Source organism: Amphiura filiformis, chromosome 10 (genome assembly GCF_039555335.1).
Source record: "Amphiura filiformis chromosome 10, Afil_fr2py, whole genome shotgun sequence".
Lineage (NCBI taxonomy): Eukaryota > Metazoa > Echinodermata > Ophiuroidea > Amphilepidida > Amphiuridae > Amphiura > Amphiura filiformis.
This window is the reverse complement of record NC_092637.1, coordinates 15,942,801-15,959,437: the sequence shown is the minus strand read 5'-3', so window position 1 is coordinate 15,959,437 and position 16,637 is coordinate 15,942,801. Positions and strand designations below refer to the sequence as shown.

At 36.0% G+C, this 16,637-nt stretch overlaps 1 protein-coding gene across 1 annotated transcript; it reads left to right on the top strand.

Moving 5' to 3' along the window:
• Positions 1 to 4,776: 4,776 nt before the first annotated feature.
• On the top strand, positions 4,777 to 16,357 carry LOC140162555 (sulfotransferase 1C1-like). Its single transcript, XM_072185810.1, has 7 exons — positions 4,777 to 4,866; positions 5,457 to 5,636; positions 7,052 to 7,176; positions 10,336 to 10,582; positions 11,328 to 11,422; positions 13,495 to 13,741; positions 15,858 to 16,357. Exons 1-7 carry the CDS (start codon positions 4,839 to 4,841, stop codon positions 15,962 to 15,964), a joined length of 1,029 nt encoding a protein of 342 aa, XP_072041911.1. The 5' UTR covers positions 4,777 to 4,838; the 3' UTR covers positions 15,965 to 16,357.
• Positions 16,358 to 16,637: the final 280 nt, after the last annotated feature.

Below are 16,637 nucleotides of genomic sequence, written 5' to 3'. Positions count from 1 at the left end.
TCTCAGAACGTTTTGAGAACGTTATTTGGTTAGCTGGGTAGATCTATTTTTTTTGCTAATTAATTTACCTTTCTCGATTATTAACTTTTGGTGATGGAATTAATTCAAAGCAATAATTATTGACAGCAACTGATGTTTTAAAAATATTTTAATTTTCGTTTGCAATCGCCGTGATAAGTATAAATGCAAAAGCGATGAGCAATGCATCGCAAAATTCGGCGATTGCCCATCGCTTTCCAAAAGCGTTTCATCGCAATCGCTCGGCGATCGAGTATAAATTCAGCTTTAATTCCGATCAAAGGTCCATTAGATTAAATATTATTATTTAACAACATAGATTGATAAAGTGTAGTGTTTAATTGATCGAAGCTACCAGAAAGCCGTGAGTATCGAACTGCCAGCACTGCTGATTTGCTGAAGCCTGTGAACTTGTAAGTACAGTAATTTTGTATCACGACGACAAATTACACCTTTTGAACTTTTGTCAGTTTTCATTCCTTTGGTAATATCATTCGATCTTGGTGTGTAATATGAATAACCTGAATAACCATATACTATGTACTTACAGTGCATGAATAAACCTTAAAGAGGCCAGGGATCAACGGTAAGAAAAAATACCAAGCCAATTCAAGAACATACTTAATCCAACCATATCCAAAGGCCTAGCGATGAATTAGAAGTTTAGATTTCACATAATTTTTTTACCGAAAATCAAGAATTTTCATTTTATTTATGTTGAAGCTAAATTTACCTGTACTTTAACAAAGGGATGATTTGCAATGACATCACATATCCATATAGTCTAGTACTCAGCTATAATTGTTCCCATGCACCCAGATGAAGTATTTTTCTGACCTATTTCTTCGTAATCCTTAAAGTCCCTAGTACACACATTTTGTTGTTCCCAAAACAAAACAAATACTATCCCATGGGTGGAGAAAGGTCATTAAACTTTACATGGGATCAAATTTACTTCATTAAAATTGTGTCGATAGTATTACTAATTTATTCCTCTGGTCTTTAGTATTCAGAAAATGTATAGTTTTACCTATCTAGGATGTACCGTTCTTGAGTTATTACCAAAAAGGTCAAGGTTCAAGCGTTGACCTCTAGAGGGTCATTTTAAACTTGCTCAGATCTTGATGAAAATGGTGCTAAAATCTTCGTTTTGATAAATGATCTTAAATACATGCTAGTTAGCAACATGTGAGGATGTTTCATTATTATAATCAAAACATGTCAAGTTCAATGGGTTTCTATAGTCATTGACCTTTTTTTTTGATGCGGAATCTAGATTATGAAACATCCTACATATTGTTAACTAGCACTGTTTAAGATCATTTTATTAAAAGGAAGATATAAATAAATTATTTAAATTAAAAGGCATTTTGACCCTTGTTTTCGCCACGGTTTTTGTGCCGAATTTAACATGTTTTGCTTACAAAACGTACGTATAGCATTGCGCTGTATGGCGCATTGAGATCGATGATTTTACTGGGCGGAGATTGTCCATAGTGACAGTAAAACGTGCTTCAATTTAGTTCGCAACAACATCTAGTCCTGCAATTTTCTGTGAATTTCTACAAAACTTGTCCAAACTAAATATCGAGAAGGGCACAAGAAAAAGTGATTTTAATAGTTCTGTTTTCAACACTGCTTCTGTGCCGAATCGAACACTTGAAGTTTGTATACAAAACGTATTCGCATACATCTCGGCCGTTGTGTGGCCGATTGCGACGATTTAATGTCGGGGTTCAAGTTTACGTTGTTGCTAATCAAAATTTCAGTGCAATCAGGAGCATGTGTCAGTTACGTAATCCAATCAAAATGTGCTTAACGACAGGGGATTTAAGCCTTCGCAACCGGCAAACTCCATCAGTGAACATCAAAAGAGAAGCAGCCTGCTCGCAGTGTTAACAAGAAACGTCTTTAAAAAGACAACGCCATGGATGAAGATAATGTGTCATAATTTTACATTGCCAAGTACTTGGAATGCTAGTAATTTTTTTGTGTGTAGCACATGCACAACTAACCGGGTGGGAAATATCATTACCATCAATGACATATACTAGGTAATTCTCAAGAATTTTCATGTTGAAAGCTAGTATATAACAAAGGGATCAATGGAAATCACATCCACCGAGTTTTGCAACAATCCAACAATCTATATTCAGACGACCTTAAGAATTTTTACTGCCTGAGGGTGATCATAACCAATTCATAACAATCCAAATATCTATTCGCCAGCAAAGTGATTACATAACTCCCTTGTAACTGGATCACGCACCTTTTGACATTGGTACTACATGCCATAGACTTTGTGTTGCGATCATTTTGATCGTGGTGCAGAACTCAAAAGCATAATCCAGTTGACATAGTGATAATCGGATTACACGAAACACTTCGCGGCAAATTATCAGTAACTGTTTGATATGACCATGATGGATTTAATGCTTAATTGTGATTACATTTAATGACACGACTTTGAACATTCTGACAATCCAACCATATACTTAGTCGACCTCAGATAACCTTTAACAATTTGGCGCAGAATTGTGATCAACAATATGATAATCTATACTTAATTTACCTCGGATGACTTTGACCTGACCTTCAACATTTTCGCGCTTTATACACCCATCATGTCCACAACAATTTAACTCTTACAACTTCCTGTCAACTTTTTAATTTATAACTCCAAAATTCTGTCTGTTTGCTTTTTTTGTCTTTTACCATTTAGTACCCTTTTTTAATTAAATGGCTAAATCTGAAACAAGAAGAGTCTTTAACAAAGACACAGTTCACGAATCAGGTGTAGGCTATAGTAATATGTTCTAACTTTCCATATCTAATCTACTATGCACTGGTCTTACAATAAATTAGTGATTTATGGCATAATGATACCAACATCCTGATTCTGGCTTATATAACTCTCCAGCAAGGAACTCGTTGAAATACAAGCATTTACAATCAATAACATTATCATAGGCCTATTCAATTACTATGCAGATATAGCCTTGACCTAATAATTATAGGGTTCCAATTAAGATAAGCAAACATTACTGGGTAGACAGAGTAGACAACAGGAACAAAGTTTTTGAGCTGGCAGTGTTCAAAAGTACAATTCAATGTCATTTGTCAAATATTATAGATCCTAAAAACTTTATTTGTGAACGGATTTTCATCGTTGACAAAACGAAATGTATGTTTAATTTATTAGTATTTCATTTATAGCAATTTTCTCAGTTTTCATCCCTAAATAATCACATAAATAATCTGTTTACAAATTAAGTGTTTATGTTCAGATTCCCAATTAGTCATGTTATCAGTATAGCTGATACGGTGCTAAGTCCAGACCTTGCTCATATGTACATTGTTACAGTCAAAAACAGATACTTTGTCCTGGTAGTCCCTGGCAACCCAGTCTGCATGTGGCTAAGTCGCAAACATACACGACAGAAACCGGCTGTGAAGGAGCATATTATGTGCACGTAGATAACTTTCTTATAATAAAATCCATTTTTGAGTATAATAAAGAAAGTAATGCAAAATAAAGGAAATGCCAACTTGGTAAAATGCATACTCGTAGCCCAATCTCGTACACCATAGCACCCAATTTGGGTCTATGGTTTCGAAATATTGCAATTAAACATTAGTTCTTTCAAATATGAAACGCTAAAACTCAAATCTTGAACAAACAATCATTATAAATAGAAAGATATAGCAAACTTTCCATGATAGAGATTGTACACAAGATAAAGTACACCCAAATTAAGTGTCAATTCAGAGTTAACCCACCATGGCGGAAAAATGACACGGGATTTCTAGCGCACTTGGACTAATTTCGTCGACCGACTCCTTGCGTACAGCGCGAGTGAATTTCCTCCCTGTTAACTTTACTGACTCCTTTAGGTGTTCTTGAGTCTTACCCCGAAATCCAAAGTAATTGACAAAGACTTTTGCAAGCAAACTAGATAGAACAGAGAAGCCATGTTGCTGGTTCATCGCATTACTTCCGATCGGAAGATGAAACGTCTAAACGTGAGTAAACCTTTGGACTTGTAAGCACAATTTACCAATAGTAAGTAACGCAGCTGTTATAAATACACCTATAGCATGTATAGCTTCAGAACTAATAATTGTTTTTGCAATATTTCAACATAGAAGGAAGAATGATTTATTTAAAAGTTGCAGTTTACAGGAATCAGTGGTTATTAAGCAAGCATTGTGGCACGTAAAACCCGCAATTATTCGCCCTGATTTTAAATCAATACAAATAGATGCAACTTTTACATTCATGTATTTAAAAAAAAACCCACTGCTGTGATATTAATATTGAAAGAAATTGAAAGAAATTGGACGAATGGGGTATCAAAATACTCCTAAATATCCTTGTTTCTATGTTGAATTTTTGTGAAGACAATTACCGTAGAATTCCGTCTAGAAGCATATATGCCTCTAAACGAGGTTTTTTTTAACGAAAGATATGAAAGGCCAATACCCTTCTCAAAAACATTGCAATAGATTGGTCTTACAAATATACATGTTTGTACAGCCGCCTTTATCAGTAATATAGTTGTTCAAACTCCAAATAACGTTTTTGTTGAGAGTGTCTATCTCTTGTCTTTTGTGTCAAAAACTCGTTTAGAGGCATATAGGCTGTATGCTTGTAGACGGAATTTTACGGTATTACTTCTGAATCTATAGATGTAATTATTGTAACTGCTACGTCACTTTTTATGCAGTCTTTATAATATTTGTGCAGTGTCAGGTGTTTGCAGTTATATCTCTCCAGGTTTGCAGTTGTGATCTATAGTGATTATACTCAGCCCATTAATATGGAAGAAGTCTTGGGAGCAGAGACAGGTAAAACATTTCGGTTTCTCGAAACATGAAACATGTACAATATGTAAGAAGTCATTATTTGTTGGTGTGGGTAGGGTGACTTGATATTGTGATTTGTTCAGATTTTGACAACCCTGGATAACACAAGAAACATCGGGACAGGTTGGGAATAGTCAAGGCGTTAACACCCTACTCTTTTCGAAACTGGCTGCGAGATACATGTACAGGTATGGCTCTCTGCACACGGGACCGACGGCTTAACGTCCCTTCCGAAGGACGGAGTGCTTTAATGATTCACTTAACCAATTCTAAATGAACCACCATAGAGCAGAAGTCTGAATTTAATCTACAGAGGTTGTCAATTAATTTTAGACTTTTTTTCCAAGTCAATATCCCAGCAAATCGCCACCGCCGGGAATTGAAACTGGGACCGCATGCACTAAAGGCAAGTGCCCTAACCATTGCGCTACGGTCTCTCTCTTGGTGGTGGAGGGGAAAATCAGGCTGCATGTCAGAATATGTAGTATATAAAGTTAACTAGTTTTAATTATATCGAACTATTATTTGCCTATATAAATATTCTAATCAGCTATGATATTATATATTATCAGTGGAAAAGATCATACATGATGGTGGTTTGTTGCAAAGCCCACCAGGTGGGAAACCAAAGATGTACGAGTGTGAAGGAGTACTCCTAGTTGAGCATCACGTCAAATCATCTACAATGGAAGCTCTGAAGACATGGCAAGCAAGACAGGACGATGCATTCGTTGTATCATACCCAAAAGCAGGTACAGTGTACTTTTATGCTGGTTTCATTCAAGCAGCTTTGCCGCTCAATTAGCCTAGCAACGTAAGTGATGACTACAGGTAGCAACAAGCCGATGTATCGATCACTCCACCGCTTTGCTCAAAGCGGTATAATTATGTGACCGTCCACGGCGAATGAGCCGTAAATTCCTCCCCGGTCAATTTTGTTTTATTTCGTGTTTAAAAAATGAACATCATAAACTTAAAAATGGTATATCATTTGACTTCAAACGATATCCAGAAGCGAGGTTATGGTTTGTTAAACTTTGCTCCTTCAACAAAATTATAGCTTTTTACGTTTTTACATGTGTCTCTTTTTCCACATTGCTGGCAATAAATATCAAACAGTCATAATTGGCGGTCATTTCAAATCATCCCCAAGTCAACGAGGTTTAAGAAAGTTCTCACCTTGTTAATTGTTGGTTATGCATACCTGTACAAAATACAATGCCTGGTAACCCACCACTTGAACAGGATTTAGCACAAGCAAACAAAGACCAGAGCTATTAAAAGTTCTATAGCCATCTAAGGTAGAAGCTTATTATCCACTTCAACAATAGGATTATTGATTAGTTTTTGACTATCAAAAATAGACAGATGTCGGGCCAGCTTAAGTTACCGATGAATACGACCTACGTACACATTTTACACCGTAACTCAGAATACACTTTAGGGAATTTACGGCTCATTTGTGCTGCCGGGTCACATATTGCCGGATATGGTCTGTCGCGTCTTAAGTTGAGAGTAACGCCATTTTGGATTTTACAGTGGCAGCTTCGAATCACGCGCGCTGAACTAATCACGCGGGGCGTATACACACGCATAGAAGGGCGATACATCCGTACGCTAGCAACACACCCGCGTAAACGCACTGATTCGAATAAAAGATTTAACCAACAATGGTGTGGATCACCTGGTAATCCGTGTTGATTAATAGTTTAAGGTTTGACACTATTTTAAAGTGTTGCGATTTGGTAGTTCACAGCATCTTGCGAATGGTTGTTAGCTTTGGCAAAAATCGCATTGCTCATTTCATAGCGAGTGTGCAGAAGAAATCTAATATCACAGATATACATTTTTGTAGGTCCTGTGGTTCTTGAGTTATAATGTAGGAAGGATGAAACACCTGCAACACTTACATAAACGTACATAACTCATTAACAACGATAAATCAAGCAAGGTTTGAAAGTATATGGTTTGTGGAATGAACTTGTGCAAAACATCAAAGTGTTATTTTTCAATAATATATTGATTTACATAATGAAAATCGATATTGTTTGGCTGCTTCGACCAACAGTACCTTGTCTACCCTAAACACGTATTCCAACAGTGTACGAGTATATAGAAGGCATTATAGTATACTCATCGATCTCTTTATTGAACATTTTTGTTGAAGGAACTACTTGGACACAAGAAATAGTTTCCGCAATTGTAAACGAAGGCGATCTGGAACAGATCAACAAGAGTCACACCGCATTTCGAGTTCCATATTTGGAGGCTACATTTCTAAGTTCAACAAAGGTATTTTCATACAATTAACCCGACGTAACAAAAGATTTTAAGCAGTGCACCTTTGTTTCATTAAGGTATAGGGCATTTCTTGTTTTGGCTTTATATAACCCCTTCAAGTATATTCGTATTTCATCAAATGGTATTATGTCAGTGTGAATTTTGTTTAAAACATTATATGTGGTTCTTTTAAAATGGGCACCCAAGTGCCTAAAAGGCGCATTTTCAAGCTTCTCTAATCTTCAACTCCATTGGTTTTACATGTAAAATTACAAGCCCTATTATAAATAGCTGTATGCAATTTTGTAATAAAATTTACACATATGTACTATTTGAGCAAGTACGATTTGAGAGGGGCTACGCAAATAGTGAATAATCCATTCGTGTTGTTAATTAGCATTTTGTCTGTTATAAACATACCAAAAAGTAATTACCCCCTTTATAAATGACACATTTTCCAGAACGGTTGATCGTATGCCAAATTTGGGATATACATTCGAAGCAGAATTTCTGCGCATTATAACACCTATGACACAAAACTAAATTATGTAGTTAGAACTGCATTATGACACATGAAAATGAAACTGATCAAGATACTGGTATGGAGTGTACTCCTTTTATGGCTTGGAGGGATATATTGTGACTAAGAAAGCAAATGAGACCCGAATGCTTGCTGCTTAAATGTGGTTCTGAGGCAAATAGGTCAATTAGACCAAAAAGCTCCATATCAAACGTTACATAGACCTATTGACTGACCAATATTAGGGTGTAACCTTGGGAAGCAAACTTCCTACATATGTGAAACCTATCATACTATGGAATAGTATGCTGAGAGGAACAATTCGAGGCCATTTTGATAACAATCGGAGCAATTTTTCAAATTTGAAATTTTCTGAATCCTTGTGACCAGAGGAACACTTTGGCATGGTTTATAACTCAATTTGAACAACTTTGAATTTTTTTCCCTGTATAAAGTTCGATGACCTCTATGGCGGCCATATTGGAAAAAATATTTTTGGCCCACCCCTTTATTGTTCACCAGACTGAATACTACATGTCAGTGATTCAAGACAAGTGGTTCATTATAAATTATGTGTTAAGAAATGAGGTACATTCTTGCGGTACCTCTTTTCTTATCATAAATAACGTACCGCTTGTTTTGAGTCACTGAAATTCCAGTATAGAAACCGGATTCCTTGCCATGCCCATATAATATACATAACATTTGTTACCGGTGTGTTATTATTTTTTGAGAAAAATGCAAAAATAGTCACAAATTTATCAAGGGGTGTAGTACCACCTTAAATGAACGAAACTCAAAATTTGAAAGTTGCAGTAAAATCATATTGCCTTGTATTCAGTATCCATTGAAGGAAATCTGCTTAACTCTCATTGGATTATCCTTTTGGTTTCATGCTCTTGGTATACGCCGTAGAAGTGACGTAGTTAATCGGATTAACTACCATAGCAATAGATGAATACAATTTTGACTATACCGCCCTGCACTAAAACGTGCACGCGGTACCGATGCATTGAACCATAGATGTCAAAGAAAGGCCGATCACTCGCACCTGTAAGATAAGTATCTTTGAAAAGAGCGGTATTGTATTCAATCTATGTTTGCTGACATACACAGGTGATTAGTGCAATCTGCTTGTAGTGCAGGGCGGTCTATTCAAAAATTGTATTCATCTATTGCTATGGTAGTTAATCCGATTATGACGTCACTTCTACGGCGTATGGAGGGGATCAAAACATGTGATAATCAATAACAATTGTTATTATTCACATCAGTGATCATTATTTACGTAATGTCGGATTGTAATGATTTCAATTTTTTTTTCCGACCAACAAGGTCCTAAATATTTTGGTCTACAATTGCAAGATGTCCTTTCAGTGGTAAGTTAGGTTCAAAATGTTTTGATTGGGAGGTGTTACCAACGGATGTAACCCTTCTTCCACTTGTGACCTTCGTGGTCCCTCAAAACACTAAACTTGTCATGTTTTAATATGGGATTAAAACAATGTTACGAGCCTTAATGACTCAAGGCCAAAAATCGCTTTACCCAAATTCACACGAATGCACAACAACAATCCACTCTTTGATTAAGTTAACAAAATCTATGTCTTTAATTGAAAGTAAAATTTGAGTCTTCTTCTTTGTGATCATAAAGTTCTTGCAATGTTCTGGACTCCTCGCGCTGTTCTCCAAACAGTTAATTCCTTGCGCAGAAGATAATCTCCAAAAATTGTGTTTCTTTCACCAATCACTCTTTCTCCAGAAAACAGGCTTCTTTCTTCTTTCTTTCTGTTGACAGATGTGTTGTTTTATAAACCCGACTCCAGCAATTCGACAGAAGAACATTAATTCCTTCGTTGCTGTATTGAAATAGCACTTTATTGGCTATGCAAACTGGTTCAAATGGAAACACAATGACGATAGAAAGTTTACAAACTCTTTTTTATACTCCTAAAAACCCATGATCTATTAATAGACCATTCTGTCACATTACAACACTTCCTATGGGTATTCCCATGATGCCATATCAAATTTATATTCTTGGGGATTCCCGATCCATAATTAGTCCTGACTTTGTTTACAGTGATTACATCACAAAGGGGTTTCCCAAATATCCAAAATTAGAAATGATTCAATTTGTTTTGATTCACTTTATGAATGAGAGGGATTTCCCCAAATGTCTCATGATATATTTCTTAATTCTGTAAACAGAGATAAATAATCAACTTAAATTACTCGGGCACATCACAACAATGACTACCGAATAATGATATTTTTTAATTGATTATCACATGTTTTGACCTCCTCCAAATTTACGACTAACCCAGTGAGAGTTGAAACATTTTCTTCCATGGACACTGAATACAAGGCAATATAATTTTGCTGCAAGTTTTAAATCTTGGTTTACTTTCATTTAAATGCACGTTGCTACGTCGATATTGGGACCATTGCAACAAATGAAGTGTCATAATTCGTAGAAATAAATTATGTTTCGAATGCATATACCACATTTGACATTCGATCAACCGTTTTGGAATAATAGTCATTCATTAAGGGGAGTGGTAATTATATTAGATGCTTATTATTTAAATAACTATTTTACTAATGCATTCTATTTACCAATATTATTATTCTACTCTCTATGTTTGCAGGAAATCCACGTCCCGCCAACCCATGAAATAGTAGACAAAATGAAGTCCCCTCGTACCATCAAATCTCACCTACCAGGGCATATATTGCCACCTGACGCCATGAGGAAGAAGGCTAGGATTGTCTATGTTGCCAGGAATCCAAAAGATTTGGCTGTGTCGTTTTTTTACTTCCGCATGTCAAATCCTTCGATACCCCAAGATGCCAAAGGTTGGAATGCCTTTTTTGAAGATTTTTATGCTGGAAAAAGTGAGTATTGTACTCATTTAAACGAGAATTTACTTTTATAACCATTATAATATTATATCTTCTGATGAGGAGAGTAACAGTGACACTTAAACGACATTAAAACATCGGGAGGGGGGCATTTTACACAAATAAACATACAGGTATGCTCCCTCGGAAGTACGCCCTTTTCACAGCTGAAATGCCCCCTAAATATGACTAAAATAGAGTTCTAAAAAAGTTCCATTCCACATTCCTCACATTTTTGGTGTTTTTTTAATGTGATTTTCAACCAAAAAGCCAAGAAAGATCCTTGATTTTGACTGTCTGCAGCACCAAAAGACACCCTTTTACCTGTTTGCAGCTCCAAAAGACACCCCTTTTACCAGTACGACATCAGTTCCCAAAGACCCAACACCGAAAAATTCCAGGGAGCACACAAACCTAAATGTATGATGTGGCCCGGCCCTTTGTCAGTATTCAAATCCCGGGTGGCTAGGAACTTAAATATGATTTTAAAATAGCTACGACTACGTCGACGGCTGCAATGATGAGAATGATGACGAAGACGGTGATGATGATGACGATGACGATGACGATTACGGGGATTAAGACGATGATAATTAGGATGACGACGACGATGACGATTTTGATGATGATGATGAGGAGGATGAGGAGAAGGAGGATGAAGACGACGACGATGACGATTGCGATGATGATGATGACGATGATGCTATTGATGAGCCAAATTTCTTATATTATTTTATAGTTGTGTATGGTTCGTGGTGGAACCATTATCTGTATTACTGGAATCTTCGACATGAACCAAATGTGCTGTTTTTAAAGTTTGAAGACATGAAAAAGGTAGGATCATCCCAGCAAACACAAACGTTTTCAACATCATTCGCAAAATGTTATAAAGGTTGTCAGAAAACGTTTAAATGTCGGGTTATATAAAAGGTATATTAAAAGTATAAAACGTTTTCATAACCTTAAAAAGTATTTTTTGATAATCTACTGCTCAGCAAACAAAAATGTTTTACAGAAAACATTTAAATGTCGGGTTATATAAAGGATATAAAAACGTTTTAATAACATTCCAAAAACATTCTTGAAAACTTAATACAAAACATTCTAAACAAAATGTGTTATTGTGGGGTTGAAAAATATTTTGCGAAAATGTTTGCCCAAAATATTTTCAATAACGTTTTAAAAACGTTTTCATGACCTTTATATAACCCGACATTTAAATGTTATTAAAAGGTTTTGAAAAAACATTTTAAGAACATTTCTGTGTTTGCTGGGTTCAAACATTTTGACATAATGTTATTTAAGTATTGACACGATATTTGGCAAAAATGTTTACAAAAATAGTTTACAATAACATTTTTTGAAAACATTTAAAAATATTGTTGTAGTGTGTTTTCATACAAAACGTTTTAAAACGTAATCATGACCTTTATATAACCCGACATTTTAATGTTATTAAAACGTTTTTACCTAAACCAAAAGCCAAAATATAACTTATTTAAAACGTTTTTAAAACATTTTTGTGTTTGCTGGGATTGTACAAATTATGCTAATTATAATTCAGACCGCAAAATAACTAAGGTCCCAGTTATGTTTGTTTTATTTCTTCTTGGGACACCACTCAATCAGTTGAAAACACAATAAATCATCTGTTCTTCCTTAAGGCCAAGTTATGTTCACCCCTGTATAACATTTTGGGTGTTATTTTTACACTCTTGGTGTCATTTTTGACACATGGAAGGTATAACAACACATATAAGACAACACCCCTTAGTGCCGTTCTCTATTAATTCCAACCGGTGTAACTTTTAACACCCGAGTTTTTGCAGTGCAATGGGCACCTTTGGACATTCCGAGAAATTCAGGGTCAAAGTTTAACCAGGGGTCAAAACTCAATATTGTTCCGATTTGATTAAAACCTTTCGCAAGATATTCCTAATAAAACCTACTTTGTTGCAAACTCTCTGCAGTTGCACCAGCAGATGCAGCGAGGTCTGCTTGTTTCTGTTGACAAGGGGCAGTCTTCAGTAAACGGCTCTTTTCAGAGCCACCAAACCTTCAAATGTAGCATATAGGCGAGGTCTGCTTATTCTCTGTTGACAAAGGAAGTCTTCAGTGAACGGCTCTTTTCAGAGCCACCAAACCTTTACATTGACAGATAGGTGAGATCTGCTTGTTCTCTGTTGACAAAGGGCAATCTTCAGTGAACGGCTCTTTTCAGAGCCACCAGTAGGCAAGGGGTGACATACATGTCTCGTTCCTAGGTACTTTGTCCAGAGCTACTCCTGACGACAGCTTGCCTGTTCTAAGCTTGTCCGACGGCGAACCCGCTAAAAACTTACTAATTACTAATTAAATAAAAACACAAGGACACAAGGAGTCAAACACAACAAAATTACCCAATTATGATGAAGGTCTCAAGATACTTGTTTTGTTATAATAACTAATAAAAGAATAGTTTGCAGTACCTATATACTATGTTTCGTTACCACGGTAACTCGGCAAAAGGAGTACTGCTCGTTAAGTCCAATTGATGCTGACGCATTTTCCCACGTAACTTATATCAAAGGAATTAATAATGTACTATACTAGACTATATTCTGAATCGTTATGAATATTTTGCTATAGCTTAAAACTAAATCGGAGTTTTGATCCCTGCATGTATATCCTTTGACCTCGTATTTTTTAATTGCCCAAGGGTGTCCACTGGGCACCTGTCATTTTTTACATCTCAACATCGTAGGCATCAACTTTAAACAAGAAAATGTTACTCATACGCAAAATTACAAGGGAAAAAACAAAAAAGGCATTTACTAAACTATTCACACGAGGCCGACGACGAATCCGTTTTAAACCGTAATATCATTGCGTTTCGTTTTTATATAATTTTCTTTATTGTCTTTCAGGATCTTAAAGGAACTGTTGAACGAATTGCAGATTTCCTAGGTTACACGTTTTCAGATGATGTAATTGGCAGAATAGTTAGTCATTGTACGTTTGGAAACATGAAGGCTAATCCGATGACAAATCCAGATACGCTATTTGCTAAAGTTATTGAAGCTAAGCTAAGGAATATGAAGATTGGTGCAGAGGAAATAGCTGACAACAATGATAACGTTGCTCCCAAAAATCGCCCATCATTCATGCGAAAAGGTGAGATATACAGACCACACAAGAATTAATTTATCAGTTATTTTCACTCGTGTATATCTGAAACAAGGAGCTCTAATTTAAGACCTCCTTTGTTGAAATCGGTTCAGAATTAAAGAAATAGTGATCTACACCCCCAATGAAGGAACAAAATCAAAAGTTGCACTTCTAATCACTATAAAGCATGGCGCTAATTCTCTTATTTGAGAACGCTGTGTGTTTATACACAACAGAGCATGCAATGGAGCAAAATGCAACTTTTGATTTTGCATCTTCCTTGGGATTTTGGATCATCGCGTCTTTGTTTCTTAACCGATTTCAACGAACGAGGTCTTAAATTCGAGCTAAGAAATGAAGCTATTGGCCGCTGGTTCTAATTATGACATATCTGCCTTTGCTTAATTTCGGATAATGCAGGGGTGACAATAACTGGTATTTTAATTCTTTTGCGGTATGTATAATGAGTCCCCGGACGCAGGATTCCTCTGCTGTTACGTAAATAAGCCGGCAAATACGTTTTAGGTATGAAATAAAGCAAATAATAATGTGTAAAAGTAGAATTATTGCGGGAAAATGTAGCCTGAAAAATGAGAAAAGATGCATATCACGATCACTAAAATGGTTATATCTGCAACTGTGATCAAATGCCGGCCATACGTATTTTTGTATAGGCTTAGGAACCGGGGAGGGCTCAGCCCCCTCAATAATTTTGGTGCGGGCTGGAATACCTTTCAGCCCCTAGGTGAAGTTAAAAAAATTGTGACAAAATAGAGTGAAAATGAGTGTTTGTGACCTTTTTTCAATTTTCAGCCACCCCAACCCAAGTTGAAAATCTTCCTAAGCCAATGTTCTATTATGATAGACATTAACCTCAGGTTGTATTAAATTTTCAGCGAAAATGATTGGTGCGATAATCGAGTCGTAGGTTAAAAAGTTGCTTTCAAAATGGCCTCGTGCCGTAATCGTGCGTGACCATCGGGGACCGGTGTCACCAGGAAAATTAGCAGCCAGCCCTGTTGATAAACGCCTCTAGTGATGTTTATTTATGTAAAATATGTGACCGTACACCACGAATGAGCCGTAAATGTCCTCAATTGTATTCTGAGTTACAGTGTAAAATGGGCATGAAGGTCATATTCATAGGTATTTCAATTTGGTGCTACGTGTATCTCATTAAATGAGGTACACGTAGCACCAAATTGAGGTACCTATGAATACGACCTTCATGCCCATTTTACTGTAACTCAGAATACAATTGAGGACATTTACGGCTCATTCGATGTACGGTCACAGATTGCATTGTCTTACAAAATATTGAAGTCAATAATAATAAAAAGTAATATCACCTGACTTGACCGAAGTACAAACAGTTTTGAAAATATTATTGTTGAGTTTGACACTGAATTAGAAATAATATTGCAAAACAGTATGAGTATAGGACAACATATTGTGATCGCTTAGTGGTTAACGTCTTGGTGCGAGAGGTTGAAGGTTCGAACCTCCACCGTAGCGTTTTGGAATTTCACTCCATTGACACATTTATATTATTATATCATTGTTATGTTTCTATCATGTCTATAGTATATTTCAATGGCATAGCCTATTCTGGATAGATGCCAATGAAACTAAATGGGCACATGATTATTTCTGTTGATTAAAAACAGTCATTCCATTAGTAATTGTTTATTATTAGGTCATTTTTATGTTGCTCTGGTGTGTTTTAATGGAAAACCATATATGGACGCTATTTTGAAAATTTGCTTGATTTGAATTTCTTACCGAAACTTTTTCTGAATGTTTTGACATTATATAACATGAAAATGCAAGGTAACTCGGTAAATGAATCATGCACATACGAACTCACCCTAGAGCCTCGAGTAATGCGTATTTGAACAATTATCTCAAGTATAATGTAGATATTCGTTATCATTATAGTTTAAATCGCTTAGAACATTCCAAATAACAATTTAACAATACAAATGATTCATAACATAACATTTCTATTAGTAAAATGGCCTTTACGTTTCGTTTTGATAAAATTATTCATAAGAACTGACTTGTTGAACTTGTTTTCACCATACTGTGTAAAATAATTATTATTTCCTTTATTGTTTTGTAGGAAAAGTTGGTGATTGGAAGAGTCATTTCACCGTAGCCCAGAACGAGGCCATGGATGAACTAATACGGGAGAAGCTAGCAGGAAGTGGACTCGTATTTGACTGTTAAAATTGAGCACCTGTGACAGGGTCTTAGCTGGGAATTACGGTTTGCCCGTCATTTGAATAAAAATTACCTGTCCTAATTTGACCGTTATTTACGAGACATCTGCTGCCCATTGGCGGTTCAATGAGGTCAAATGTGTGTTGCTATGGCCTTGTTTTGCAAATCTGGTATTCTAAAAAGGTCAATAGCCTTTCGCAACACCTACAATTATAATGTAGCATCTGTCAAAGGCATTAATTTTGCCTCTCCAATAAGCAAACTCCCCGTCAGGTGAATAGTTTAGACACTGGCTGTGTGCTTGTCAAAATTATTGAAAGTGAGAAACCCCAGTTATAAAATTACAATAAATAAGTTACTGGATTATTATGTCAATTATTAAGTTGCCATTACAAGTGGAATATTTATCTGTCAAAAAATTGTTTTGCTGAAAATGTATTTGAAATACAACAAACAAATACAATTAAGCACCTTAGAATATTTCTTGTGTATTGTGGGATAGGCTTTTACGACGGGAATTCATAACAATTAGTGGGTTTTTAGCGGGTTCGCCGTCGGACAAGTCTAGAACTGTCAAGCTTTCGTCAGGAGTAGTTCTGACTTCTTCAGGACAAAGTACCTAAGAATGAGACATGTAGACTGCCCCTTGTCTACTGATGACTCTGAAAAGAGCCGTTCA